Here is a 27,122-nt window from a genome sequence, read left to right as displayed (position 1 = left end):
TGTAATCAAACCGAATTGTTGGGGGTGGTGGGGGGTGTTGTGGTTAAAATTGTGAAACTGAAGAATGCCTCCTCTTTCAAAAAGAACATATCCAACGAGTTCACAGGTGAGCGCGAGCGGGCGCACGTGGGGTTAATCAACAAGCGCACGTCACAGCAAAGGTGCGTCACCTGCGCATCCTCGTGGACGTGTGAATGAGGTCAAACCCGCATGAACACAACAGTGTTTTCGTTGGGGGCTGGGGGAGATGGGAACGAAAACACACACACACACACACACACACGTTACATTTTTGGTACACACAAAAAAAAAAACCGAGACATCGGTGCGGCGTGAACGCGTCCAACAAAGTCGCTTCCTAATTCTGCAACAAAAACACGCCACACGGTCGGCTAGCATCGGCAAAACAGAGCGTTTCTGCAGCGCAGTACAGCGTGACGACGCGACGGACGACATGAAAGTTGACTTACCTGGCCGCGAATAAAGAGACGTCTGCTGGGAGGACCGCGGTGGGGGGGGTGCGAGGAAAAAACTTTCACAGCGTTTATCTAAAAGATGCAGCGATTTTCTTTGGGGGGGAAGAGGGGGGCGGTCCATGGGCGAACGTTGACTGTAGCTGGGGCAGTGAGTGAGAATCCCTCATTTCCGTCAGGCTGCTTCCCCGTCAATGTTGCGACGAGAGCCGGAAAAGTCCATCTCTCTCTCCCCCACCAATTTTTTTTTCTTTATCTTTTTTTTTTTTTTTTTTTTAAATCAATTTCAGACATACTCCAGACAGTCTGCGAGCGGTTACGTGCCTCGCTCGCATTGCGCGTGCACGCAGAATGGCGCGGAAAAGCGGCGATTTACGGCGACGCGAGTGACAGCGTGAAGGGGCCAATGGCGAACGGGGGAGCTGGAGGTGGCGGCCAATCAGCGTGGGTGTCAGCGTGTAAAGGCCCGCCTCCCCTACCCCAGTCGTCCTCCTCACCCTGTCTGTTGACAGTGCACTGAATAAAACAACAGTCTGAGTTAGGCAGCTCGTTGCACTGAGATGTGGGTCACTGACTGCAGTCTAGTCACTCTAGGGGGAAATTACACTGGCACTGTGTTATTAACATCAGTGCATGTACGTATAATTCCAAGAGTAATTGTTATAAGTAAACAATCAAGGTGCATGACCACAGGCCTTGCACGTGCTTTGATAATGTGTTACAACACAAAGGGTGCCATGTAGTTTATTTTCATTTGTGTAATGTGGACAGATAGACTTATGCACATAGGACAGGGGTGGGCAAACTTTTTTGACTGGTGGGTCCACAGTGGGTTCTAAAATTTGACAGAGGGGCCGGAGCAGGAGCAGATGGATGGACTTTTGGTTTTGGTGACCCACCTCACAGGAGGAAAAAATGTTATGTTGTGTCTGTCGGTCACCTTTATTGTATTTTTATTTTTATTTATACTGTTTTTGGAATTTGTTTTTTTATTGTATTTATAATGTGATTTCACTGGTGCTGCTCCTACTGGAACCCAAATTTCCCCGAGGGAATTCCCTTGAAGGATTCAAAAAGTTTTTTTTATCCGTCTAGGTACTGTATGTAGAAAACATATGATTTAATGTCAATTGAAAATTAGCAAAAGCCTTCCAATATATTTTTCTGTCTTGGAAGCCCCATAGTATTTAGCTCTTTATTAAAATGACTCTTAAAACACTGGGGGGAAAAAACGGATGGAATACAGCTATTTTATAATGTACTTACTATTAATGTAATTTCTACAAGTTCGGCAGGCTCGATTAAAAAGCTTAACAGGCCACATGTGGTCCCCGGGCCATAGTTTGCCCCATGCCTACCATAGGAGGTGGTGCAGCAGATGCTGACGATTGTGCTTGCTCCAGATCAGTGTCACAGCAGCCTCCTCCTACCTGGTCTGAAGTGAGGGCTTGTGGCATGCCTGCTCTCCTTACGATGATTTTGCAGGCGTGTTTGTGTGGTTGTTGTTGTTGTTGTTTTATTATTATTTATTTATTTCTGTTGCATTGCAGCCCATCAAGAGCTGTATTCCAGACATGGCCAGAGTGGTGTAGAAGGTAACGAGGTCATCTGCAGGTAGCTCATGTCTCGCCGTGACAGTGAGGATGTGCTTTTTTTTCCCACTGCATTTTCAATTTGCACATCTCCAGTTTGTTTTGTATCTGAGGTGGTAGGCCAGTTGTCTCCACAACAGGTACCTCCTGTTCCCCCCCAGCTTCAGGCGGGAGGGGTTTTTGGTGAATCCTTTGCAAAACATATTTGCGGCTCCACAGATATCAGTGGAGCTGAGGAATATGATAACAATACAAATTAATAGGGCGCTTTGCACCCTTTAATTTGCATTGTTATGGAAAACCACTGGATTTGGATAGTGCAGAGAATCATTGAGGTCACCATAATGGAGTGTGACAGCTCCTCTTTTCACATCTATTTGGAAGTAAAATCAAAATTCCTGGGAAAGTGAACACGGGATGAATGGAAATATTTGTACAACTTTGGTTGTTAACAGCTGTGAGAAGTGAATCTTTAGTGAGGCTACTTCTGTGAAGATGTGAAATACATGCAGCTGTACCAGCAGTGATTTTGAAATAAATGATGATGAGTATGTCCACTATTATTTTTATTTTTTACTAAATGTATTTTATTTTAATTTAACTTTGGCACTAAAATGAGGATTAGCCCCAACAAACTACAGTAAGTACAGGAAAAGTAAGTGAAATAGAACACACAAAACTAAATAGATTGCACAGATTTGAGAAGAACGTCAGCATGCCCACAGTTAATTAGGATTCACGTAGCTCCCTTACTCTTTCGCAAATTAAAAATCTAAAGGCTGATCCCCTCCATTGCCCTGGCTTTTAGATATTGACCTTGCGCTACAAAATGGCCTCTTCCTCACTGCGGGAACCCATAATAAGCCAGTACAATGAGGTTTCAGTTCAGTGCTCACCTCTCTGTGGTGTCTCCTGGGCTTTGTTGATGTGTATTTGTCAATGAGGAGTGTATGTATTTGAACTCTGCAGAATATTCCTACCATTGATACAGAAAATAACTGGCATAAGGGATGATAAAAAAAAACATTAACGGAAAGGGGAGAAAAACAAAAATCACCAAAAAGTTACTTTTTTTTCCCTCTCATTTTTTGATGCCCTCATTCCCTTTATAATATCCAAAGAGGAAATGTGACATCAATGAGTTTGTTCAGATCTCCATCAAGAGATTTGTCAAGCTTCCAAAATTATTTTGTAAGCAGGAAAGCAGGAACAACTGATTTGTTTTGTTTTGTTTTGTTTTTTACGTACAGTCAATAATAATTTTAGAATAATCCAACTTTTTCATAATGCACAGTTTATGGAGCATTATGAAAAAGACCAATACATATGTCATTATTTGCGCAAGATCTTTGATGATTATTATGTATGGAGATCCATAATAGAACCACAAGAGGGGCCAAGAAAAACTTGTCAGTGAGCCACTTACAGTACGTTTACAAATGTTGCTTGGCAGAATTTCGCTTCAAAATCTCAACAATCAGAAAAATAAACACCAAAAAATATAACAAATAATCGTTCTTCATCACACTGTAATGACGGAATATAAAAGTGAGGCGACGTCTAGACATAATTCCAAACGAAATAAACACAAACAAAATCGAATGTCACAACACACACTATTTTTATCCTAAAAAAAAAAAAGTGGTTTGTTTAACTGCAGGGTTCAGCCAAAGCGCATGTAGTAAATAGTTTGTTTACTTGGCCCGTCGCGCCGTTCGTTCTCTTTAATGCAACAAACGGTCGAGCAGCTGTCGCTGCTGCTGCTGCTGCTGGTCTCCCCACCCACAATGCATCATCGCTGCCATGTTTGTGCTCTGTTCGTGAGCGAAAGCCGTTGCCGCATAGAAGCTGTTGCCACACATTTGTTTCTATGGTCTGTGCCGTCAAAATGACGAATTACTGAAGACCGAATGCACTCTCCAGTTTTTTAGTGGCACATCAAGTTGGGTCTGTTTCTTCTAGCATGTCCGCAAACGCCCAGGGTGAGTAAAAATCAGCGAATTTCATACAGTGCTACGTTAGCACTGACGCCATCTTGGCTAATAGAGCTAAACTTAGCATTGTTGGGCCTTATATGGGGCACCGCCTGTTTTTCGCCAAACTAAGTTGTTTTTTTGGGTGGTCTTTGTGAGTAATTTGAAATGTTAGGTATTGTGTTGGCAGCACGCTTAAAATATTTTTCTTAACGTTAAAAAGTGTCTGCCTTGCGTTTTGTCGAAGCTGCACTTGCTAGCCCCGTGCTATCGCAGGCTAGTTAGCACAGTTGCTAAAGGTCGCAATATGTAATGCAATTTCGTAAATAATAGACGTATAATGCTCTACACAACGCATTGAAACGTAGTATTTATCGTGCCTCGGCGTTTGTGATGACTAATGACGGAATATAAACGCTTGGTAAAACCACGACGTGCAGCCGTGCATGTCGTGCGTGCTTTGATTTTCTTTTCCGAACTTATCGCCAGGATCTAGGCTCAACCCAGGCGTGCATAACGGTTTTTGACTGCGTGTATAGTGTGCAGTTTATTCCACCTCCAGCACGAATCCCCTTGGCGTAGATGTCGTCCAAGTCCGTGCAAGGATGGATAACTGCGGCGTTTACTGGCCGTGTAGGCCCAATAAACACAGTGGACCTGATAAGACATGTATGAAATGCTGTAACAATCCTTAGCTTAGCCAGTTTACATTTTAACATAATACAATACAGGTATTATTTTTATTAGTTCTTTTTTTTTTTTATCTGTGTAACAGGATATTGTTAAATAGATTAACTGCTTGGGCATCTGTTAGAAAGTGTCTAGATAAAAATTAATTAATAGATTCATTCATTTAATTATGTTCTCTGCTTACTGTCTAGATAATCCACAGTTTGTGTTTGCTTGTGGGGTATTTTAATTCATCCATCCATCTATCTTCCAAACCCGCTTATTCCCGAGCACAGGGTCACGGGGGTCTGCTGGAGCCTATCCCAGCTGTAATAGGGCGAAGGCAGGGTACAACCTGGACAAGTCGCCAGTTCATCGCAGGGCCATATTTTAATTCACGTCATTGCTAATATTCTCCCATTTAACTGCAAATAACCAAACACGGTCATCCCCAATTGTTTACAGCTAACAAAAAATGCTGCATAAGACTTAACTGTTGAGACAGAAGTATGTGCACACATCCTTTAAATAATATGTACACTTTCTTTTTGAGAAGTATGCTTTCTTATTCCTCTGCTACTTCAAGCTCTCAGGGTAGATGGTTTAGCCTTGTATGGTGTGCAAAATGTTTGCACTTCTACCTAATGAATGTTTTTGCATGGTCATTCAAATTGTGTCTGGGGTATGTATGCACTCCTGTATGACAGTCGCTTTCCAATGAGCCCTTTAATGTGCGTGTGATTTGTTTTGTGATGCTGATAGCTGAAATCCATCAGTGTGTCATTACTCAAACAAACTTGTTGTATGTTCCACGGCAACCTGCCACAATTTGAGCAGTTGGGCGACACAAGGACTGTGTTGTGAATCGGGATTAAGTTGTCTGAAGAGAGCGCTGAAGTTTGCATTGTAAGTGGTGGATAGATAGGGGTTGTTGGACCCTTCCTCTGATCAAGGAGGGTCGTTCTGGTGGTGCAGAGGTGGTTTCCACACCTGCACAGTGTGGCTTTTTACCCTAGCAGCGTAAAACAACTCAAATGATGACTGTGTTTGACAAGTTTTAGGGGGGGGGGGCTTCCAGGTGTTCCCCATGGACAGATGGAGTTGGAGGTTATTACCTGCTCTCTTAGCTGCCTATTTCTTTGTTCAGATTGTGACTTTGGCGAATATGACAAACCTGGTGCTGAGCGTTCCCGCAGAAGAAGGGGTGAAGATGACGATCTAGAGAGGTAAATCCTTTAAAAAGTGACTGAAGTTTTCACCAGAGGTGACATAACCTTGGTTACATATGACTGCATTCATGCTTAACAAAAATAATTGAAAACTATAGTTGGCGAAAAAAAAGCACTTGCTTTTTACATGCTGTAATATGGTACATCATAATTACTAATAATGGCCTTAAACGCCAAACATATTTATTGTTTTGTGATTTAGGTAACATACTATTGAGTGACACAGCTAATAAATGTATTTTCCCTTCAGCGACTTGGAAGAAGAATTGCTGGAGGAGGATTGGCTGTCGGGTAAAAAGGTAAAAGAAAAAAAAAATCTGACTTTTACATCAACAACACCATGTGTTCACCTGAAAATGTTTTTCTGCTTAGAAGCAGGAAAATATGGTTGTGCTTTTTTTTTTAAACTTTATTTTTATTTTTATTACTAGAAACACAACTCAGACAATACAACAGTTCCTTGACAACATCATGAGCCATGCATGAGTGCAGCTGACATGATAAGAAAACAAAACAAAACAAAATTCTATAGGGTCCAGAAAGCTGAACAGAACCAGCCATTGAGAAACAACAAACAAACATGTGGAGACCTAAGGTAATCCAGCCTAGTGTGAGGTTCCCCTCTTGCTATAGGTAGCCACCTCCTCCCAAAGACATCAGACCTTAGTTGTAGTTTAGCAGTTAAAGCCTCCATCCCACACACTTCCCTCAGCTTCTGTTGCCACTGTAGGTGGCTGTGGATTCATCCACTTTATTGTTATCATTTTCCTCGCAGTCATCAGGAGTATATGTAGCAAGTGCTTTTGGTCTCTAGTGTACATGTCTTCCGGAGCTAAATCGAACAGAAATTGACTTGGAGTGAGTATTATATTAATTCCCAGAACTTTATCTACCTCGCTCTTTACCCACATCCAGAAAGGAAGAATGTTTGGGCAGTAGGAAAATACGTTTTAATCTTTAAATGAAAGAACAAATGGTGGGGAGGGGGGGATGTCGAGTCCATGTGTGCATTTACAACATAAGGAAGAAATGTAAGGCATTAGTGCGGGTAGAAGACTTGGGGAAACAGAAGTGAACAGTTGACTTGTAGCAGGTGGCTCCTCCACAGGGGGATGTGTTGATGTGAACCGAGGAGGAAGCACAGTGGACAAAAAAAACAACTCTGTTGACCTGCCCAGATTGCCTTCACCACATGGGCATAAAGCATCCTTTGGGGATGGAGGTGGTCCCCTGCCACCACACCTTACACACAGGAAAACAAACAGTTCTCCTTTGTCAAAACCAAATCCTCTCTGTTGCAGAATCCCTCCGATGCATCAGATGAGGAGTTAAACGATGACCTGCTACAAAGTGATGACGAAGATATCAATGCAAGGTAGGCTAATCGCAAGGGTTTCTTTTAGTCCTCACGCCTTTTTTTTTTTTTTCTATAAAGTTGTGAAACCGCCATGAAGAGGTGAGGAAATTTGCATCACACTACGTGTAGCCCCTGCATACCCAAAGCGCCGACCTTTTGTTTGTTCTCAGCGGCCAGGATGTCGGCATCAATGCCTCCTACAGCCTGGGCACTTCCTACGAGCAGCAGGACAAATCGCAGGAAGCGCACTACACAGACGAGAACGTGGGCGCGGAGGGCTTCGGGGTGGGGGAGGGGTACCAGGACGAGGCGTACGCGGAGGGGTACAGCCAGGATGGAGAGATGGCCGAGGACCACGTAGGCTACGGTGGAGAGGGCGACGACGACTACCAGGATGAAGTGCTGGACATCCAAATCAATGAGCCCATTGATGGCGAATTCCAAGTAAGCCTCTCGGTCTTTGTGACACACGAGTGAAAGCCTGCGGTTGCGCTCGCACAAACACACACACACACACACACACACATGCAGGCGCACTCGACCCTCCTCCTGCTTCCCTTTCTGTCTCCCTCTATTGTATCCTGGAGATAATGTCAGGTTTCCTGTCTGGCCGAGGCGACGGCCTGGATTGAGAATCTATTCAGCAGAAGGAGATGTTTGTTGGCATTTTGGGCCGCGGCTCTCATTGTCACCCTCCCGCCAGTTAATTTCACCGTCTTGCTGACAAAGTTTGTGTTGACAGCTTGTTTGGCACGGGCTAATGCAGTGCTGTCCCCCTCCAAATCTCTCGCCTTTGTGACCTTGAGGCCTGTATCTGCCCGAGAGTAAGAGGCTGCTTTGTGTCAGGGAGATGTGCTGCCAATTGACGGAGGTTAATGTGGGCGGCTTTTATCTCGGGAGGGTGGGGAGGGGCTTTAGGCTGGATCTGATAAAGTCTCCGTGCAGGTGAAAAGATTATTGACCTTCCCGAGGACACCCTATACAGTTTTCTAATGATTGATGCGAGTTTCCTCTTTATTCCTTCCCCTTCCCTCTTAACAGGGGCCTAAAGAGGATCAAAGATAAGACCAGATCCATGTGCAAATGTCCGTTACGGTCCATTTACCGAGGTGTGATGGTGTTTGGCGTCTGACAGAGATATATTAGTGCGGCTCGTCTCACCAAACGGGAGATAAGACGTCGACCTTCTTTGAACTGTGCGGCGCCAGTCGATCCCTATTTTTTGGGGTGGCAGAGGCAGCTGTAGGTGCGGCTGCTTATTTGTATTATGTGTATTAACTGTTTACGAGCTCAGTCAGTCAACCGGCTGCCCTTGACATTTCGCTGGCCGTGGTATTCATGGAGTACTATGTGGAACAGTTTAAAGGATTAAGCTGTTGTGTTCCCTCGGGGCGGCACGTCCATCCATTTGGTTTGCTGAGAGCATTTTTTTTCCTCCCTTTTTCCCTGCATTAATATGTGCTGCTGTTTGGCAGGTTAATGGAGCGCAACACCAAACACCATGGTCTGACCTACAGTTTGACCTTATTTAGCAATGAGTTTTTGTTTGGGGGTTGGGGGGGGGGGGGGGTTGCTGCTGTTGTGTTATCTTGATAGAATGTTTGAATTGCAAGTAGGAGCTCGATGGTCGCCTGCCAGAACCGTGGGTTTGGGTTGTACGTTGAATTATTTTCCTTTTTGCCGAGACGTAAAAAAAAAAAAAAAAAAAAAAACGGACCCCGTAATCTCCCAGAATGTTTACCTCTGTGCGGTGTTTGTAGTGCAGAGTCATGTACAGCGTCGCCAACAACAAAGCAATTTGCACAAAGTCAGTCAATGATATTTTCACCATCACTGAACTGGGGAGGAGTGTTTTTATCTGTGCCCGCATTTCTGTATAGCATGTCAAACATTTACATCTCATTGAATTTCAAATGCTGTCAGGAATGGTAATGAAGCCTTGCCCCCACTGTTATGGTAATTTAGGTTGAAAAGGGGGGTTACATGGTGTCTCCCCAAAATCCTTTCCATGACATTTTAATGTTTGCTTTCCTGCTCTTTGTGATCCCCCCCCCCCCCTTTCACCATTTATAAAAAAAACAAAACAGAATTTGTGTCCAAAGTGCAGATGTTATACTCCCGTTTAGCATTCTTTCCAATACGCTTGATTGTCATTGTCATCTTTTCCACCATTCAGGTAAATTTCAAATGTACACAGCACTCGTACTCATCAGCCCTTCTCAAAATTCGCTCTGCCGCGCCAGTTCAAAATCATCCGTTGAACTCCTAATTCAATACTTACCAGGAGCGTTGTTCTCGAACTGATGAATTTGCACCGCCCACGTAATCTTTTTCAGGATGAGGAAGACCCGACCTCGTATGATGAGCAGCCCGTCAGTGCACATGGGGTCCGACAGGAAGAGGCCCCCGAGGAGGAGTTTGGGGGTGCGGAGGAAGGGGCAGATGAGCCACAGCAAGAGGGCGAGGAAGCGGCCGCCTCTGACTCCCTGGTCTATGACTCAGAAATGGTAAGCACCATATCTAACTAGTGATACTGAAATGTAACATTTCAATGTACACTACCAGTCAAAAGTTTTCTCTCTTCTCATGCATTTTTTTTTATCTTTGCAACTTTCTACACTGCAGATAGATACTGAAGATATCAAATTTATGAATGAGATGTTTGTAATTATGCAGCAAAGAAAAACTTGTTTAATAACTCTAAATATGCTTTTCATGGCTATTTTGAAGAATTTGAATATAAAATGTGTTTGGGTTCTTTTACACTTTTATTGTTTCCTCCATAATTCCATGTGTGTTCATACGTAGTTTTGATGCCTTCATTGCAATGTCAATAGTCATAAGAAAGACATTAAATTCACAGGGATGTATCCAAACTTTGGACTGCTAGTGTATTTGATTAAAAGAATGGTGCCTTTACTTTGTTGTGGCAGTTGTTGAAGGTCACACGTGCCGTAACGCTAGTTATTTCCCTAATCTTCTGCTTAGGTTGAAAGTGATGTGGTCGGCGGAGATACAACAAAGGAAGAGTCGGACGAGGAGGACGACGAAGACGAGGAGTCTGGCCGTTTGCGATTCAAATCCGAGAGAAAAGATGGTGCCGTCGTGCGGCTGTCTGACTCGAGCAAAAGGAGGAGCATCCCTGAAACTCTTGGTACCATTATTTTTTCAATTTTCAAAATAAGCCACCACTGACGTAAAAAAAATAAAAGCACAACGCGTTAAATGACTGAGAATGGCATTAACCCGCCTGTCGTGCTCTCGTGTTGTGACGTCATTAGAACTGTCCGAAAAGGCCAAGCAGGATCTGAGGGAGTTTGAGGAGCAAGAACGGCAGAAGAGACAAAACCGCTACGGAGGCCGAGGAGGCTGGGGAGCCAGAGGAGGCAGAGGACGAGGCTTCCACCCGTATGGCATGGCTGACTTCAGAGGAGGATACCGGGGGAAGATGAACGACCACAGGCCTCCGCTGATGGGCCACATGGGGAAGCTGGTAAGGCGTCACACACTATGACCCTTAAATCTCCATTTCAGCACCAAAACTGCCTTAATGATCCAATTTTTAACCCAACTTCTGTTTTTGATTTGCAGCCATCCCCTCAAATGCCACTTCCTCATCACCTCCATCATCAACAAATGCAGCAGCAGCACCACCACCACCAACCCCCACACCACCAACACCCCCACCACCCACTGCGCTCCAGAGGACCCGCTTCCTTCCAGGAACACGGGCGCCCAATCGCTCAGCAGCCACTGCAGCCACTCATCCCCCCACACATGATGCACCGCTCGCCGCCGCTGCGGCCGCAGATGGAGCCGCCGCCGCGTATGATGAACTCCCCGCCTCCCAACTTCCCCCCGCATCAGCAGCAGCAGCAGCAGCAGCAACAGCAGCAGCAGCAGCAGCAGCAGGCCCCGCAGCCCAAAAACATCCACATTAATCCCCATTTCAGAGGATCATCGTCGTCCTCTGTACAAGGTAGGCTAATTCAGCGCCGCCGCCGCATCACTTGAGATTTCATTTTAGTCCCGACTTGGGCTGTGTGATCACACTAAATGTCCCTCAGCAGCGCTGCATTTGAGCGTTAATTGAAACGGAGGTCGTGTTTACAGGGCGGCAAAGTGGAATCGAGACGAGTAAATTATATCGCCGCAATTTCCAGCCTTAATAAACGTTCACACAATATCAACATTTAATTTGTCTGGTCATTTAAATTTCTCTCTGCGCTCCCTGCCCGGCTATATGAGCCGCGAGTGTGATTTCAAATTGAACATGTATGTCTGTATAACAGCCTTTAGCGTGGACATGTCTAATGGCCTCCTCCCCTTTTTTTTTTGCCTCCTGCCTCCCCCCCTTTTCCCTCTCTCTCTCTCTCCCACCTCCCCCTCAATATCTCATTGCAGTGCCCTTGATGCCTCCTGCTCAGAGCCAGCCCAGACCTGCTGTGAGTCCTCAGAGGTTCCCCGTGAGTAGCAGCTGCTCCTCTCCCTCCCCTTTCGCCTCACTTTCTCTCCCTCTCCACATGGTCCGCCTGCCTTTTTTTGCGAGGGCAATATCATTACGGCAATTAGACCGCCCGGCCTGTCCAAATAGCGGTGAAGCAAATCTGTAAACACTGATATGAGCCTGGCTGCACAACTGGAAATTTGCGATAGTGGCTTTAGGCAGTCGACTTTCTGCGGATGGAGCTGCGGCAGAGGCGGCGGGTCTTAGCTTGAGCATCTTCACGGATGGGGTTTGGGCTCAGACCGGCTATTCTGGCATATAATGGACTTGTGAAACCGGGATAAACTGCCAGTTAAATTCACTCTGCACAAGTTTGTCTCCCAGAGGCATGAAGACCTCTTTAGGAAAGGTATTTAAATTGGCGAAACATGGCGGCGGCACGATGGATCCTCCCCGAAAATTGGCAATTTCCTCTCAGAAGAAGATCTTTTCTTTCACAAAGTGAACATGGGAATGATTTAAATTAATTACATTATGTAGGGAAATGGCTTTAAGTTACCCTGCGCCGCCATCAGGTGGCATTTTGTATGTATTTATGCAAATCAGCCTCTTAAAAATAGCTGCATCCAATTGCATACACGTGGATTTAAAACATGGACCAACAAGCTGGGACTGTGCGGGGCACGCTTACAACCAGTGATACGAAGCCTCATATATGAAGCATATTGAAGCCTGTTCAGGGAGGTCTGTGATTGCACTAGATGTTGATGGAGGTTGGGGGCAGGTGGGGGGCTGATTTGGCTCGTGCTGCTAGACAGTGAAAGGTGGGCTTGGAAGGACACGCACAGACAACTGGGCTGATGAGCAGCAGAGTGTTCGCATTCCCAAGCTGTCAATCGCATTTAGGCTGTTGTAGCCAAGGGCACAATTTGAAATGCAGGTGACACACCGGCCGCCAACATCCCATTTAGCAGTGGGCACCTGATTACTCGTGATTATCATACATTATCATCCCATCAAAATTAATTGTTAAAAGACATGGTAAATGGCAGGCATCATAGGTGCTGCAGCAATTAATCTCCGCGGATGGAGAGTAGTTCTGAAATATTAATCACCAATTAAATTTATCAGAATGCATTTTTTTCCCTCTGTGTGTGTGTGGGGGGGGCTGTAATGGTGCCACAGCTTTTTTTGTTTTTTTTTAAATGTACTACAGTCTTTGAACAGTGCATTATGCTGCAGGGCCAGCAGTCTGTGCTGGTATTAAGTGTTAATATAATACCCAGAAACAACACTGTTTTATTCTCACAATTCCCATCCTTGACTAATTATTTTGACTCTTTGCTCCTCTCCATTATAAATGTCCTGCTTATCGCCTGGCCGCTGAGATCTGCCCCTCGCATCAGCTCTGTATTGAGCTGCCCACAACCTGTTTATCAGGGATTAAACGCCAGAGGATGAGCTCTTATTGGAGCGGGTATTATATGGACACCAGAGTCCTCATTGTGCAAACCTGCCAGTCTGACCTTTTTTTTTTTTTTTGTATATATAACAGCGCAGTTGTTGCCCCCCCACTGCGATCTCCCGTCTTCGTAAGCCTTTTTGATTAACTTTCTCTTTGGCAAGTTTTTGGGACCTTCTCGCCTTTGCAGCACCTCTTCCCTCTTCTAAATACCTTCACACCGCGGCGGAATAAAGATGGATTAAGCCTTGATAGCATCTTAAGTAATTTACAATAGACTCGGGAGGAGGAGGCACGCCGCCCATTTGTGGAAGTGCCACGCACTGAATAGCAGGTTAATTTTTCAGCACGGATTGATGTTTGAAAGAATAAAAGAGTCGGTTATGAAGGGGATTCAAATCCCGTGGAGGGATTATTGGGTGATTATCTAGTTTTCCTTGAGAGATAGCTCGGGAGGAATGCACATACAATGAGTGGAAAGCTGCCAGACGTATGAAGTGATTGAAACAAAGGTGGTGGGGGGGAGGCTCACCCACATCTGAGATACACTTACCTTATTAGACGTTGGCCTTTAGATGCTTCACCAACGAAACCCTTGAACGCATTATTGCAGGTTTGCTCTGAAATTCAGGCTGAAGGCTTTCTTAAATATTGGCATACATATTTATGCGAAACAAAGTAAAATTCTGCGTCTTTTTAATGACCCCAATGCATCAATTACAAAGTCCTGGCGCCCGATGCAATATTCCACGAGACACTCACATTTCTCATTAGTTTAATTTGTTTGTGATTATTGGCTTTTTCCAGAATGGCCAATTATTCATAAGTTTTTGTTCTTTCTCAGGGAGTGGGAGACTTCCAGCAGCACTTGCCGGGTAATTTTGGCCAGCCCCAGAGGCCACCTCATCACATGGAGCCCTTCAGGAACCAGCCACCGCAAGGCCCCCAGGAGAGGGAGCCTCTCTTTATGGGAGGTGAGTCCTGCACCCAGTCCGGAGCAGGCGTACAAAGCTCTCTTAGCATATTTAATCCTATTCGACATCACCTCTGGCGGTATACCTACAGGGTACGCTGGCAGCGAGCTGCAGCTTCACTATGAGCAGCACTCATGTTAAATGCATGTGTATATATACATCTGAATGAGCCTTGGAAGAAACCACATTACATATCTATATTTATTTTTTTTCCAACCTGTCTTTAAACCAAGAGTCTTGGTGCAGAATTAAAAATTACCAGCGGTTGTTTGTTCACTGCGTCACCCTGATGGAGTTATTTGTCGGTGCTTTCATGTCCGTAGCGCTATACCTCTGCAAAGGACAACAACAACAACAGAAATTCCTGACATCTCTCTTTTTGCTGCTGTTTGGTCTTCCGCTGTGTGTACAGAGCGCACTGAGTCAACACGGTTTCCAGGGCTGCACATGTTTGATCACCAGGGGCCCAGCCCTCTGATGAGCAACAATCACAACCTCCATCACCAGCAGCAGCAGCAGCAGCAGCAGCAGCAGCTGCCTGGCCAGGGCCACATGGGCTTCGGACCGCCAGGGCCGGGCTTCAATCAGCCGGGCCAGGGTCCGCTAGGACTCTTTCCAAGAGAACCCCCCAGACCCCCGCCTCCCCACCAAGGCCACCAGGGGGTGGTTAACCTGAACCAGGGCGGCCCCCCTAACCAGCCCCGGCCCTTCATGGGCCCTCGTCAGCCTTTCGGCCAGCAGGGAAACCCTTTCCCCCCGCCGCAAGTCCAGTTTGGGATGCAGGTACGACAAAGAGTAAGTGATTCTTCTTTTTACAACCACTGGAATTCTATCTGTTTGTGTTTGTGTGCCATTTACTTCTCTAATGTCTTGTCTAATGTTTTTTTTCCAACATTTATATATGGTCATTGTGAATATTGTATTGGCATCCTTTGTTTTATGTGACATTTCTTACTAAACTTCCAACAAATCAGATGATTTCTCAAATAAGAGTCTAGGGATGTGTTGCTTTCTTTCAGTCATTGCATTGTTGAGAACCATACATTGTGTATATGAATAAAACAAATGTAGCTATTATCCCTACTAATGCTCCTGCAGCATGCTGTTGTAGCCGTTTTGGTGAAGAGATGTAGTCAAGAGCTCCCTCTAGTGACAGAATTGCTGTTGCTGGAAGTTGGTCTTTGCGCGGTCACTGAAACAATTGCATTTTTACAAATCTAGATGCACTTTCATAAAAATATCACTTCTGATGATTTAAATAGAAATTCCATCCGCATTTATTTGTGTGTCATAAATTCAAAGTGCTCATCGTACTTTTGTCTTTTGCATGAATATTTTAGAGCGTAATGCACGGCTCCCTGGGCTCCCAGCCGCAACACCACGACCCCATGCCGTCCCATCAGCCCATGCATCAGCACCAACATCATCACAGACAGGAGTTGGCCCCCCACCACCATCAACAACAACAGCAACAGCAGCCGCAGCAGCAGAACATCAATCAGCCCCGCCCAGTTCTCCTGCATGGTCCAAACCCCTTCCACCATCAGCAGATGCAAGGCAGTCCCAGGCCCATGGCTCTGCGGCCTCTGAACCACCAACAGCGAAATATGCCCAACAGGCAGAGGATGGTGAGATATTAACATTATTTCTGAATTTTTCCTCAATGGGCTCGTCAGGAGTTCCAATAATTCAGTGCGAGGTCACAGAAATAATCCCAAAGACTAAGTGCGAGTTTAAAAATCTGTGTTTTCATGGTCCCCTTTTCTTCAGAACGCACCTATGGTGAAGCAAATGCAGCCGCGCAACAGCAACCTACGGGAGCTCCCCGTCGCACCTGGCAACGCCGGCATGAACAGTGGCCCCCCCGCCTCCAACGCACGGCCCGTTGCCAAGGCAACCCCGGGGCTGCGTCCCGGTCAGAGCGCTCAGCCGTTTCCCGTCGGTGGCAGAGGAAGAGGCCACGTTGCTGCCAAGCCCGAAATGCAGCCTGGGGCAGAAGGCGGCGGTAGCGGCGCGTTTCACACGCAGCCCAGCACGGCACCACAGGTCAGTCTGCGTGTTAGCAGCAAGAACTGCTTAAGGGGGGGAAATAATCCAGGGACTGTGTGGCGATGGAAACCCAACAATTGAGAATTAAAAAGAAAATGAAACAAACAAAAAATACTCTATTAGGCTGATTAGTGTGCCAAGCAGGGTTCCCCTGTATTTAAAACTCAATCATACGCTTGTTAACGACAGCAGTCTCTGTCTATTATTGGGAAAAAACAAGATCAATACTGTTGAAGTTCCCCTGTGGCGTCTGCCTTTGATTGAGCCAAGCCATACGGTCCAATCAGGACAAAGAGACTCGCGGCTGTGCTTTCAGAGAAGTGGTGGCAGACCGCTGCTTTTGAGTGTTTCATTTATTTATTTTTGCTGGTTCCGTCCCGCAGAAAGCGGATGCCGACGAGGACGAGGAGACGCGGCAGTACCGCCTGAAGATCGAGGAGCAGAAGCGTCGCCGGGAGGAGGTCCTGAGGGCCAAGGAGATGCGACGGCAGATGCAGGCCGGCGTCCGGAAGAAGGAGCTGCTGAACAGGCTCAACGCCACGGACAAGAACCCCCCGCAGGCTGGTCCCGCGCAACAAAGTCAGCCGACGGCCCCGCCGGTACTGCACCAAGCGCCGCCGCCACCGCAGCAGCAGCAGCAGCAGCAGCAACAGCAGCAGCAGCAGCAACAGCCTCTGCTGCTGCAGCAGCAGCAAAGACACGTTCAGCAACAGGCGCCGCTGTCCCAGAGACCCCAACAACCATCCAACCCGCCACCCAACCATCCCCCTCAGTGCGCCGCCCCGAGTCCCAACGGCGCTGCCCAGACGGCGGCGCAGCGTCCCAACGTCAAGGCGCGCCTGCAAATGGCGAGAGGCGGCGCCCAGCCGCAACAGGCCCCGGGGCCCGGCCCGGAGCAGCAGTGGAGGCAGAACCAGCAGCTCAACCAGCAGCTCAACCAGCAGCAGCAGCAGCAGCAGGCGCTACTGCCAGGAAACAGCGCTGTGCAGAACAGGATCAGGCCCGGTGCGCCGCCTCAGCTCTCCCAAAACAACGTACCTCTGACGCCCCCTATGGGCCACAATCAGCACCTGAAGAGAACTGTGATGCAGCGGTCCAAGAACCCTGGAGCCGAGAGCCAGCCGGTGCTGGCCAAAGTCCGAGTCGTCAAACTTTCAGGAGCGGTGAGCATTTTTATTTGATTCATTTTTACTCGTCACTCTCTGCTTCATTAGAGCTGACAAACGAGGTGACGGTTTGGAATAAAGGAAATGCCACTCCGCCGCCCTTAACACTGTCAATTGTGTTCCTCAAAAAGATGTGTAACCTATGAGAGGCAATTTGTGTGTCATTTTGGAGAATTGATCTGTAAAGAGTTGTACTCCTAAAGCTTTGGGAAGTGGTATTTAAGCCGCAGAGCCTCAGCGCACCTTGAGAGCTGAGACAGGCCGCAGACACTAAATGGAGCAGTATGACATTTATCTCCTGACTTGGACGTCTCATCCCCGCTTTGTAAAGGTTGACACCCTCTTGTAGATGAAGAATTTCCCTTTTTTTCCCCTCCCTCCTTCTGTGTTTTGCGATCGGAGGGACTGGCGGCGAGTCAAGGTCCAGAATTACCAGCGGCAGCTATTTTAAACCGGCTCGATAAGTTACCGCCGGCCTTAATTACGCCTTAATCTTAATTGAAAAAGCCACAAAGGCGTGCATGTCGAACATTCATACTCGTCACCGAGGAGACACGTTGTCAGCGCGCGATTGTGTTTTTCCCCGAATAAGCTGCTTTTCCGACTCCCGTCCCAGAGGATCACGCTGCCGTGCCAGCCGGTATCGCTGACTGACTGCTTGGCTGGCTGACTGGCTGGCTGCAGATGAAGATAGGTGGGCGTCTGTGCCTTAATGTTGGGGGGAGGGAAAAAAAAAAACCTGCGTGAGAGTTATCTGATGCGTCGCATCTGGAAGAATGTATTAAAAAATAAAAAAAGAGGATTGGGATGTGAGGGGAAGAAAAGAGCGACGAGAGGAGGAAGCGAGCGGCTGAGGCCTGCAGCCGCGCTGAAGGAAGACGTCTCGGCGCTCCGCCTTCCAGCAGTGTTCTGCTGTCATCATCCGGCCCCTGACAATGTTATCTCTCCCCTTCTCTCTCTCTCTCTCTCCCCTTCTCTCTCTCTCTCTCTCTCTCTCTCTCTCATCCCTTCTTCTTCTCCGTCATCCCTCGGCTGCTTCCTCCCCATCAGCCCATCTTTTCAAGGTGCCAACAAAAGAAGTCGCTTGTAATTAATCTTTTATTTTGTTTGGGGGGTGAGATGGGGGGGTGGGGGGGTGGGGGGGGCTAATACCTGTGTAAGAAAGTTGCCACTTGTGAGGATTTGGATTTGTGTGGCTTAGGCACACAGATAAGAGGCAAATTATATTTTCATCAGTGACGATACAAAGCGGCGCAAAGACACACAAAGCGGGTGGGGGAGTGTGAGGGGGGGGTGGGCAACACATCGAGCCGCTGTCGCTCGGGTGTAATGCAGCTTAGCACTTGATGGGCGCAATCAGGGGCCGTGATTTCTATAGGAGGGATTAATCCATTTACTCTCAGACTGGGGGAGGTTTGGGTTGGGGTGTGGGGGGTGGGGGGTGCAGGTCAGAGATATCGCCTCCATTCTTCTCCCCCCCCCCACCCCACCGTATTGATCTGTCAGGTCTCTGTGCAGAGTCGGGGAAGGGAGGAGAAGGGACGACCTTCAATTCCTGCTCCCGCCCGTCAACCCAGTTGAGCTGTGACTTTATTCAATAATGAGACCGTCACCTTGTTCACTGGGTCTTTATTCCCGGCAGATTGTGTCTGATAGGAATGGATCCAACTCCGGCGCCGGCGCATTTCAGATGCGGGGCCTGATTTCTCTTCTTTCTTTCTTTCTTTCTTTCCTTCTTCTTCTTTGCTGCATTTTGATTTGTTTTTTTTGCACTGTTCTGAAGAATCCTTGTCCTCTTGTCAGGGTCCTCAGGAGCTGATGGACACTGACGGCCAGTCGCCTCAACAGGACACCTGGGCGGATTCAGCGGCCGCGGTGCCGCAGAATCCGGCCAACCTGAGGAAGGTCAGCATGACAGGACAGCAGCAGCAGCAGCAGCAGCAGCAGGGAGCAGGCAGAGCCCCACAGGCCAGTCCAGGGGTCATGGGCAACCAGCAGCAGAACAGGGTACGTCACTCTCTCTCTCACACACACACACACACACGCACACGCACACACACACACACACACACACACACACACACACACACACACACAGGAGTCCTCTCCTCCGTCTGCACTGTCGACACCGGCGAGCGTCCACCCCTTCTCTCTGAAGGTGTATATGAATAGCGCAGACCTGAAGTCAGGTGGTGTGTGGGGGGGTGGAGGGCAGCCGTGAAGTAAAAAAAGGAGCTGAAATGCCTCTCCGTCCCATGGCGGCGGCGGCTGGCGGCCGCCCTGGCATTCAGGAGACGCGGCCATCGAGCAGCGGCGGTAATAAGACAGGACGGCGTGCCAGGTGCAGAAGTATTGACAAGCTGAAAAGCAGTGTAACTGGGGGGTGGGAGGGGTTGGGGGGGTTGAGTTGGGGTTGGGAGATGGGGGGGGGGGGGGGGGGCTACACGAGGTCCCCTGGCCTCTCTTGCACGCCTGTCACCAGCAGGCTGCTGTCACAGTTACCAGGCTCAGCGATGCTGACAGGGCGAGGCAGGCACCAGAACGCTCGCACGCCTCTCCCTCTCAGGCTGCCCCCCCCCTCCCCCTCCCCCTCCCAACACACACACACACACACACACACCTCCCCCCGCCTCTCTTCTGGGGGGGGCGCTCCCTCCTGCACCTCCTCTTCCTTCCTCTGCGGCTAAAAGAAAACTGCTGCTGCTGCTGCTGCTCGTGGCGCCGATGCTCAAATAAAGAGCCGCCGTGACAACGTGCATCACCGTCTGACATTGATGCACTGTGTAGAAATATGATGAGTTAATCATGTGAAAGCTTGGCGTGTTTTTTTTTTTTCGAGTGTGAGAGAGAGAGAGAGAGAGAGAAATCACACACACACACACGCACACGTCGCGCATTTAAAATTCTGCCTTTTTTGGCAGAGGAACAATGTTCGCTGCTCCACGGCTGAGCGGCGCATTGAAACAAGCCGAGGTTGAAGCTCGGTTTTTCAAAAAAAAAAAAAAAAAAAAAAAAAAAAACTCTCCTTACCACCACCACCATCTCTCGTTTTTGTTTTTTTTTTTTAAATCTAAATGGAACTGCCGTCCGGTTGCAGGTGGTGCTGTCCGGCCGGGGTCGCGGTAAATGGGCCGGTCCGATGGGTCGAGGTCGCCCCCCGGCGGTCCGAGCGAGCCCGATGGTGGGCGAGGGCGAGGGCGAGCGGCGCACCGTCTGCATCGAGGGCCTCTCGTCGTCCACCACCGACGTCCAGCTGAAGAACCTCCTGCGCTCCATGGGCCCCATCGAGGTCGGTGCTTTCGAGTCATCACTTCTGTTTTTTTTATTGACGTGAAAAATGACGGTTGATGCTTAGAAGTATTGTGTGTTAAAGTGATTAATAGTTTCAATTGTGTTGCACAGTTTCATTATGATAATGAGTGATTAGATTCAAGGGTGGTTATTTTCTGGCAGCCGCCATAGTGTAGTGCCGAGAAACGTGATCTCACAGCGCCCCCTATTGTAGGGCTGCTTGATTGTCTCATGCAATTCTCTTCTTATTTTTGCAACTGTCTACACTTCAGATAGACACTGAAGGTGGCTATTTTGAAGAATTTAAATGTAAAGCGAGTCAATGAATTCATCAGATGCCCTCCTCCTCCACCACCACCACCCTTACTCCCTCTTGTGGACAAACGTCGTTGGCTGACTTTGACCCCCCCACCCCCCTTCCCATTTTTGACGCAGATGTTCAAGCTGATGCCGCAGCAGCGAAAAGCCGTCGCCAAGTTCACCAGTCCTGAGCACGCTGCCAATTTTCAAATGAGCTTCCACAGGTAATTCAGCATCATTACTTATTCCTTGTCAATCGCCCCTTCCTGCGGCCACTCAGATGCACACCGCTGCGCACTTTATTGCAATTTTTTTGGGGGGGCGTTTGTCAGTATGAGGCAACCATGCCAACGATTATCACGATTGCTACGCAGGCACATGATCGATTTGTCCCACATCGACGTGGCGCTGATCGACGGCTGACGGGCGCACAAGCGAAAGACAGAACGCGCTCGCCGCAGGAACCTTCCTCCTCCTCCTCCTCCTCCTCCTCCTCCTCCCGCGGCGCCCCCTTGAGGATCGCGACGCGTCAGTCGTCTCTCTCTCTCATCAACGTTGAACTCTTGAACGCACGTGGCCGACGGTCACGTTGCCACGGCGCCACTGGAACATTGTCTTCAGCCCCTGCTGAGGATCACAGTGTGACCCTGTCATTGGCCCTGTGGCTGCACAGCGTGTGCCATGTTTGTCCCGTTGTTGTGGAATGATGGCACTGCAGAGACAGCGGACAGTCGACGCCAGTCTGATGGAAAAAAATAGTAAAATAGTGAAATAATCCTAATTTCCAGCTTCTTTTAATGGACACAATAAACCAGGATGCACTCCGGGATAATGGTTGCTCCCCTCTAACCGCTCATGTTAATAAACACAAACACAACAAAACACACTTTGGGATGTGAACACTTTATTGTAGTAATTGTAGTTAAGTCGGTTTCGTTTAGATTGAGGAAATGGCAAAAAGGCGGCGGTCATGTGGCTTCTCATCGCTAGATGGCAGTATTTCACTTCGGACGGTGCTTCTACTGGTTTATACCAGAGGCGCAGGCGTTGAATCCTCGTTTTTTTTTGGTTGGATGGCGCGACCTAGTGGCGGACTTGCGCACCTGCATAGAGCTGGTTGTTTTTTTGTTTTTTAATCTTAACTCTCGTCGCGGAACTTCCCGAGGTTGTGAAGAATAACTATTTCCCAAGGATGCGTGGACGCTGTGTGACTTTTATGTTCATATTCTTCAGAGGTTTTAATTTCAGAGCTACTTGCAGTTGTTTTGCTCCATAATTGCTCCGTGTCCTTTAAATTCCTCAGTGTTTTCGGCGTTACTTGGATTTCTCTGTCGGATGGACTGTCAGGCGTTACGGATGTGAATTTTAGCTCGACCAAATAAGACAACGGGTAGTTGAGGTGGTGTGAATGGGCCGAGTGTGTCTCCTCGGAGTGCGTGTGCGAGGGGATGATTGTTTGAGACTTTCGTCGACTGCGTCTTTAATGCATGGACTTTTGTAGATTGCGAGTTCCACGGTAAACGTGCCAAAGAAACAAGGCGCTGACGCGTGACGCACATTTGTAAGTATGACGATGAATGGGTTTTCTGCAGGTTAAACAAAGTCTGACTTGTGTATTCAGAGTTTGCAATCGAGATTGTGACCCTGGAAGGGCACTTGGAGCGTTCTAGCAACACTGACCCTCCATGTTTGGCAGGAAAGATGAAAATATAAACTCAGTGAAGTCCTCCTCATAAATGAGGTTCCCGATCTCTGCAGGCGGCATGTTTTGTTGGTTCCCTTTTTACCTTAAGTGATACCTCTTCAGATTTTAAGTCCAAAACAAAACCGAAAACCAAAAAAAAAAAAATCGTTTCAGCATGAACTAATGAATCAGCCCAAAGTGCTCGTCCAGTGCTAATATCCTCACAGGTCACGTTTGTCTCTGCCTGGCTTCCAATTCAGCCAGACATCACTTTGAAACGGCAGCAGTTTAATTTGTCCTTCACTTCCTGCCAACCCCCCCCCCCCAACCCCTCACCCCCCTCCCCCCGTTCCACTGGCCACAGCATCTCCGTTAACCTTTTTGTCTTAAAGCTTATGTTTTATAAGTGTTTTTTTCTTTGTTTTCGTTCTTTTAAACATCACATCTTAGGGAACTAGCGACAAAGATTCAGACAAGAGTTTTCTGTACATAAACAATCACCAAGATGAGGAAAAGCTCAGCTGAGGGGGCAACCATTATCTCCGTAGATACGTAGGACGTAGAGCAGGGCTTTCCCTTGACCTTGATCCTCTTGGAGTTCCTGCACACTTGTTGTACAAAGCTAAGAGTCAATTTTACATGTATGTAACCCGCTGATGTGTCCAGGGCTTAAATCATTTTATGAGTCGTTTCTTTTGTTTGTTTGTTTGTTTATTTCGGAGCTAGAACGACTGGACACTGACGAGGAGTTTAAGGGAAAACGAAATATACATATAAAAAAAAAAAAATAAAAACATGGCCATGGCCAATATACCGCAAACACGAAGGTATGTGAAGCCGGTCAAACTTTAGCCCAACAACGTGTGCTTGTGTGTGTGATGTCCATGTGTCTGGTGCCTTTGCTGCTCGGTTCTTGCTGCATTTTTCTCAGTTATGCCTCATATTTTCCCCGGGTGTCAAGTGGGTTGCAGCAAACGACAATTTCAAATGGTTTTTTTCAGAAAAATTGTATGACGAAATTTTCTACCTCCCACACAGTTTGGCATTCAGACATTCCAATGCAATGTGCAGCTCTGTACAGCCATAGATAGGCAAAGCCAAAGGTTAAGTTAAAAGCAAATAAATGTTTTGTTGTATGTTTCATTACAATAAGCCACATATGAAAGTTAACTGCAGAGGGTTAACGTGAGAATTTTTCATAAATACTGGCTGTACATCTGGATGGTATTGCAAACAGGTTTGTGGTTTTAAGGAAAAAGAACAAGAATTCTTTGAATTCACCAGCACTTTCTTAATGTGTTTTTAGACTTGTAGTATTTTACATTTTTAGTGAGCTTTATTTAAATTTCACTCAACCTGAAAAGCCTTGAAACTTTGAAAGATTTCTTTTTTCTTTTTTAGCCTTTAAGATCAACTTGAAGGGTTTCTCTAAATAGTCTTTCATCCCTCCAAGCCTCTGGTGAACCACGAGGTACCGGCGGTTTCACTCTCGTGTATGTTGTGCACTTGTTCCAAACTGATTTTTTATGTTTTATTCAGTTTGTTTTCCGTTGCAATTATGTAACTTTATTTCTGTTCCCTAACTCTTTTGGGTTTGAGTGTGTGTTATTGTTGTTGTTGTTGTTTCTGTCGTCGTTGTCGTCGTCGTTGTTGTGTCCAGCTTCACTTTGAGTGCCATGTAAAAGTCCTGTGGATTTCAGAACGTACAGGCAATGCCTGCGATGTGCACATTGGTATGAGACATCTTGGTCTTGTCACAAAAGAAAAGATTCACATTGAATCTATTTGTACTTAAAAATGTTAAGGTTTTTTACACGTGTTGGTCGTAACGTGGACCAGAATTCTTTGTAATTTCCTTGTGGGAAATTGTGCTTTTTATTACTGTGACCGTACCAGCCTTATTAATGGGCAGGATTTTATTCAAGTTGCTCCAAATTTGATTATTTCAATGCAAGAAATTTCTCTGGGACTTTCTTGTGCTTACCGTCACAATGGCTTCTGTTGAAGCCAATTTAATTGTTGAACCAGGATTTGGGTTCATACACATTCCTCGGGCCCGGTCCCACTAAACCCTCTTAGCTTTTTAGAAGAAACAAACCACACACACAAAAAAAAAAAAACCTGGACCATTTGGTGGTCAAAAATTCAGAGATTTTTTTTTAGCAGAATTGTGGAAAATAACATTCAAGTCTTTCCTTTTCCACAGGTCGCCTCAGTCGTGGATGTTGTTTCTCAGCCTAAATACAAATTTAAAGACCATACCAAAGGTTTTTGTGTTTTGTTTCCTTCTTTTTCTACATAACAGCAATTGGGTAGAAATGAATAAGGTTCTTGCAACTTTTTATCGCAGTATCTATAATATTTGAGAAAAACCTCTAACCCAAAACTTCAACCAGTTCCAACAGTCTAAAAAAAAAGAAAAAAAAGCACCAAAAACTTTGGCATGGTCTAGTTTAACTGTCTGTGATTTAAACTCTAAAGTTTTGACGCAGGTGGACGTCAGGCCGGGGACTTTCCTCTGGAATTAACGCGTGTTTCTCTCCACAGCAGACTGGCGAGAGCAGCCGCTGACCGCAGCGCTCGGCTCCAGCTAACCGCTAACACTCACCATTCCTTTTCAGCAGCCAATCATCCCGCCGCCGCCCCCTCCTGGATCAACGGTTCCAATGAGCTTTACGCACCTCCTTCCGTCACTGCTTTTCCTGTCGATCACTGTTCACCCTAATTTGACATTTCTATTCCTCCCCTCCTCCTCCGTCACTTGTTTTTGATGCTGACACTGTTGCGCGATGAAGCATTATGACTTGGGTATGGAGCAGAGCTGGCCTCCCTGGACTGCCACTGTTTGTTAGCCTCCACTGGATGGATGTGTCCATCTGTGTGACGACCGGCCAGGTTTTACGCCCCAAAGACACGTTGCTCTAGAACACTTTGCACCAAAAAGCCCTGAAAAGCCTCTTTGACGTGAACTGTTGGGTTGGAGGTTTTTTTTTTTTTTGGTTATTGTTGGGGTTTTTTTTTCCAAAGAAGGAAACACTGCAATGTCTCTGCGTCTCCCTCAGTTGTGGTGCATTGACTGAAAAATGTCACTATTCTCAATGAGCCATAATGTCATGTCTCGTTTACCATGATATGCAACACGATGTTGTCATGTTTTGTGATGGATGAGGGAAATCAAGTCTGAACTATCAAAACTATAAATGAAGTTGTTGACAAGGAGACTGAACGTTGATTTGGTTCCACCAAAGACGGAATGTGTCGAATGAGCCTTTATGTCCGAAAACCATTTCAATAAACCTTTTGAGAAACACATCAGTGGCATTTGTGTGTTGTTTGTAGTTTGCAATTCCAAGTCTGTGCCGCGTCTCTTCAAGCGCTCGCCTCAAACCAACAGTTTTCTGAACCATCTCATATCGTAAAGTTCTCACTTCTGCATGAGCAGAGTCTTAAGTGTAGGATTTAGAAAATATGTTTAGACGCAGTTTATTAAATTGATTTAAGTTGAGAAAGTTTTCCATGTTCAGATTGACAGAAACTTCCGGAACTGTTCCCAGTGCTTGTTTTTCTTTGTCTTTTTTTGTTTTCAGTACAACCTACACTACTAGTCAAAATTAAATTATTTTGAGTTTAAACCGTGTTTGAGTTAATTGACACGTTTATTGTAGTCCTCCATAATTCCATGTGTGTGAATATGTGGTTTTGATGCCTTGAGTGAGAAACTGCAATGTCAATAGTCATGAGAATGAAAGTAAAGACATTATATTCAGAGGGTTTGTCCAAGCCTTTGACTGCTCGTGTAGGTTGTACTTCAAATACTTTTTTTCCAAGCCCTGTCGTTCCAACGCCTTGTCCATCTACTGGATCATCAAGCCACGTCTCCATCAATCAGGTACTTCTTTATTTCTTCACTTTTGCTGATAAAACTAGTTCATTATTTCCTTTTTTGACAACGAGAAGGAAGAGTTGAAGAGTGCGCTAAAACGTTGACAAATTCCCAGCCTGCGCTGTTCCCTTCCATCTTCAGGGTGGGTGTCGGGGGTTGGGGGGAGGAGAGGTGGGGCCACTGGCAGCAGCACTCTCTTAGAAACGGCCAGTTTTGTTTTTGCAGAATGCCAGACTTCTCCTCCGTGTTTGCGAATGTCAACATTTGTGAAAGCCGTTGTTGAGTTGGAGCAGACGGAGGGCCCCCGGGGGGATTAGAGGAGCCTCTGTTTACCTGCCCTGAGGAATGCCGTCCTGCGCCGACGCTTTTGTATCTGTCAGGTGGCCAAGGTCACCGCGGCGGCAGAGATGGGCCGCGCTTTGTCCCCCTCCAAAGTTTCCACCTCGCAGTATCAACAACACAACACAATGTGGGCGAGCTGAGAGGAGGAACTGGAATTCTTGCTCATGTCGGTGCAACAACAACAACAAAAAAAAACCTCAACTCCCAATATCCCAATCCCACCCCCTCTGT

At 46.8% G+C, this 27,122-nt stretch overlaps 1 protein-coding gene and 1 long non-coding RNA gene across 2 annotated transcripts in view; one reads left to right on the top strand and one right to left on the bottom strand.

The window, feature by feature from the left end:
- LOC142902523 (uncharacterized) overlaps positions 1-943 on the bottom strand; it is a 34,635-nt gene extending 33,692 nt beyond the window's left edge. Inside the window, exon 1 of the long non-coding RNA XR_012929113.1 lies at positions 471-943. This is a non-coding gene — a long non-coding RNA (uncharacterized LOC142902523). The remainder of the gene's footprint in view (positions 1-470) is intronic.
- Positions 944-3,856: 2,913 nt separating this feature from the next.
- On the top strand, positions 3,857-25,978 carry rbm33a (RNA binding motif protein 33a). Its single transcript, XM_076047660.1, has 19 exons — positions 3,857-4,047; positions 5,855-5,933; positions 6,187-6,235; positions 7,238-7,311; positions 7,464-7,737; positions 9,630-9,800; positions 10,282-10,447; positions 10,575-10,786; positions 10,885-11,272; positions 11,698-11,759; positions 14,047-14,176; positions 14,589-14,971; positions 15,517-15,804; positions 15,947-16,222; positions 16,609-17,388; positions 19,195-19,398; positions 20,489-20,680; positions 21,118-21,206; positions 21,357-25,978. The coding sequence occupies exons 1-19, from the start codon at positions 4,029-4,031 to the stop codon at positions 21,403-21,405; spliced, it is 3,885 nt and encodes a 1,294-aa protein (XP_075903775.1). The 5' UTR covers positions 3,857-4,028; the 3' UTR covers positions 21,406-25,978.
- Positions 25,979-27,122: the final 1,144 nt, after the last annotated feature.

Source organism: Nelusetta ayraudi, unplaced genomic scaffold, assembly GCF_046127955.1.
Source record: "Nelusetta ayraudi isolate G7.1 ecotype Tasmania unplaced genomic scaffold, CSIRO-AGI_Nayr_v1 ptg000094l, whole genome shotgun sequence".
NCBI lineage: Eukaryota > Metazoa > Chordata > Actinopteri > Tetraodontiformes > Monacanthidae > Nelusetta > Nelusetta ayraudi.
The sequence above is the reverse complement of the archived record's forward strand: the minus strand, read 5'-3'. Positions and strand labels throughout refer to the sequence as shown.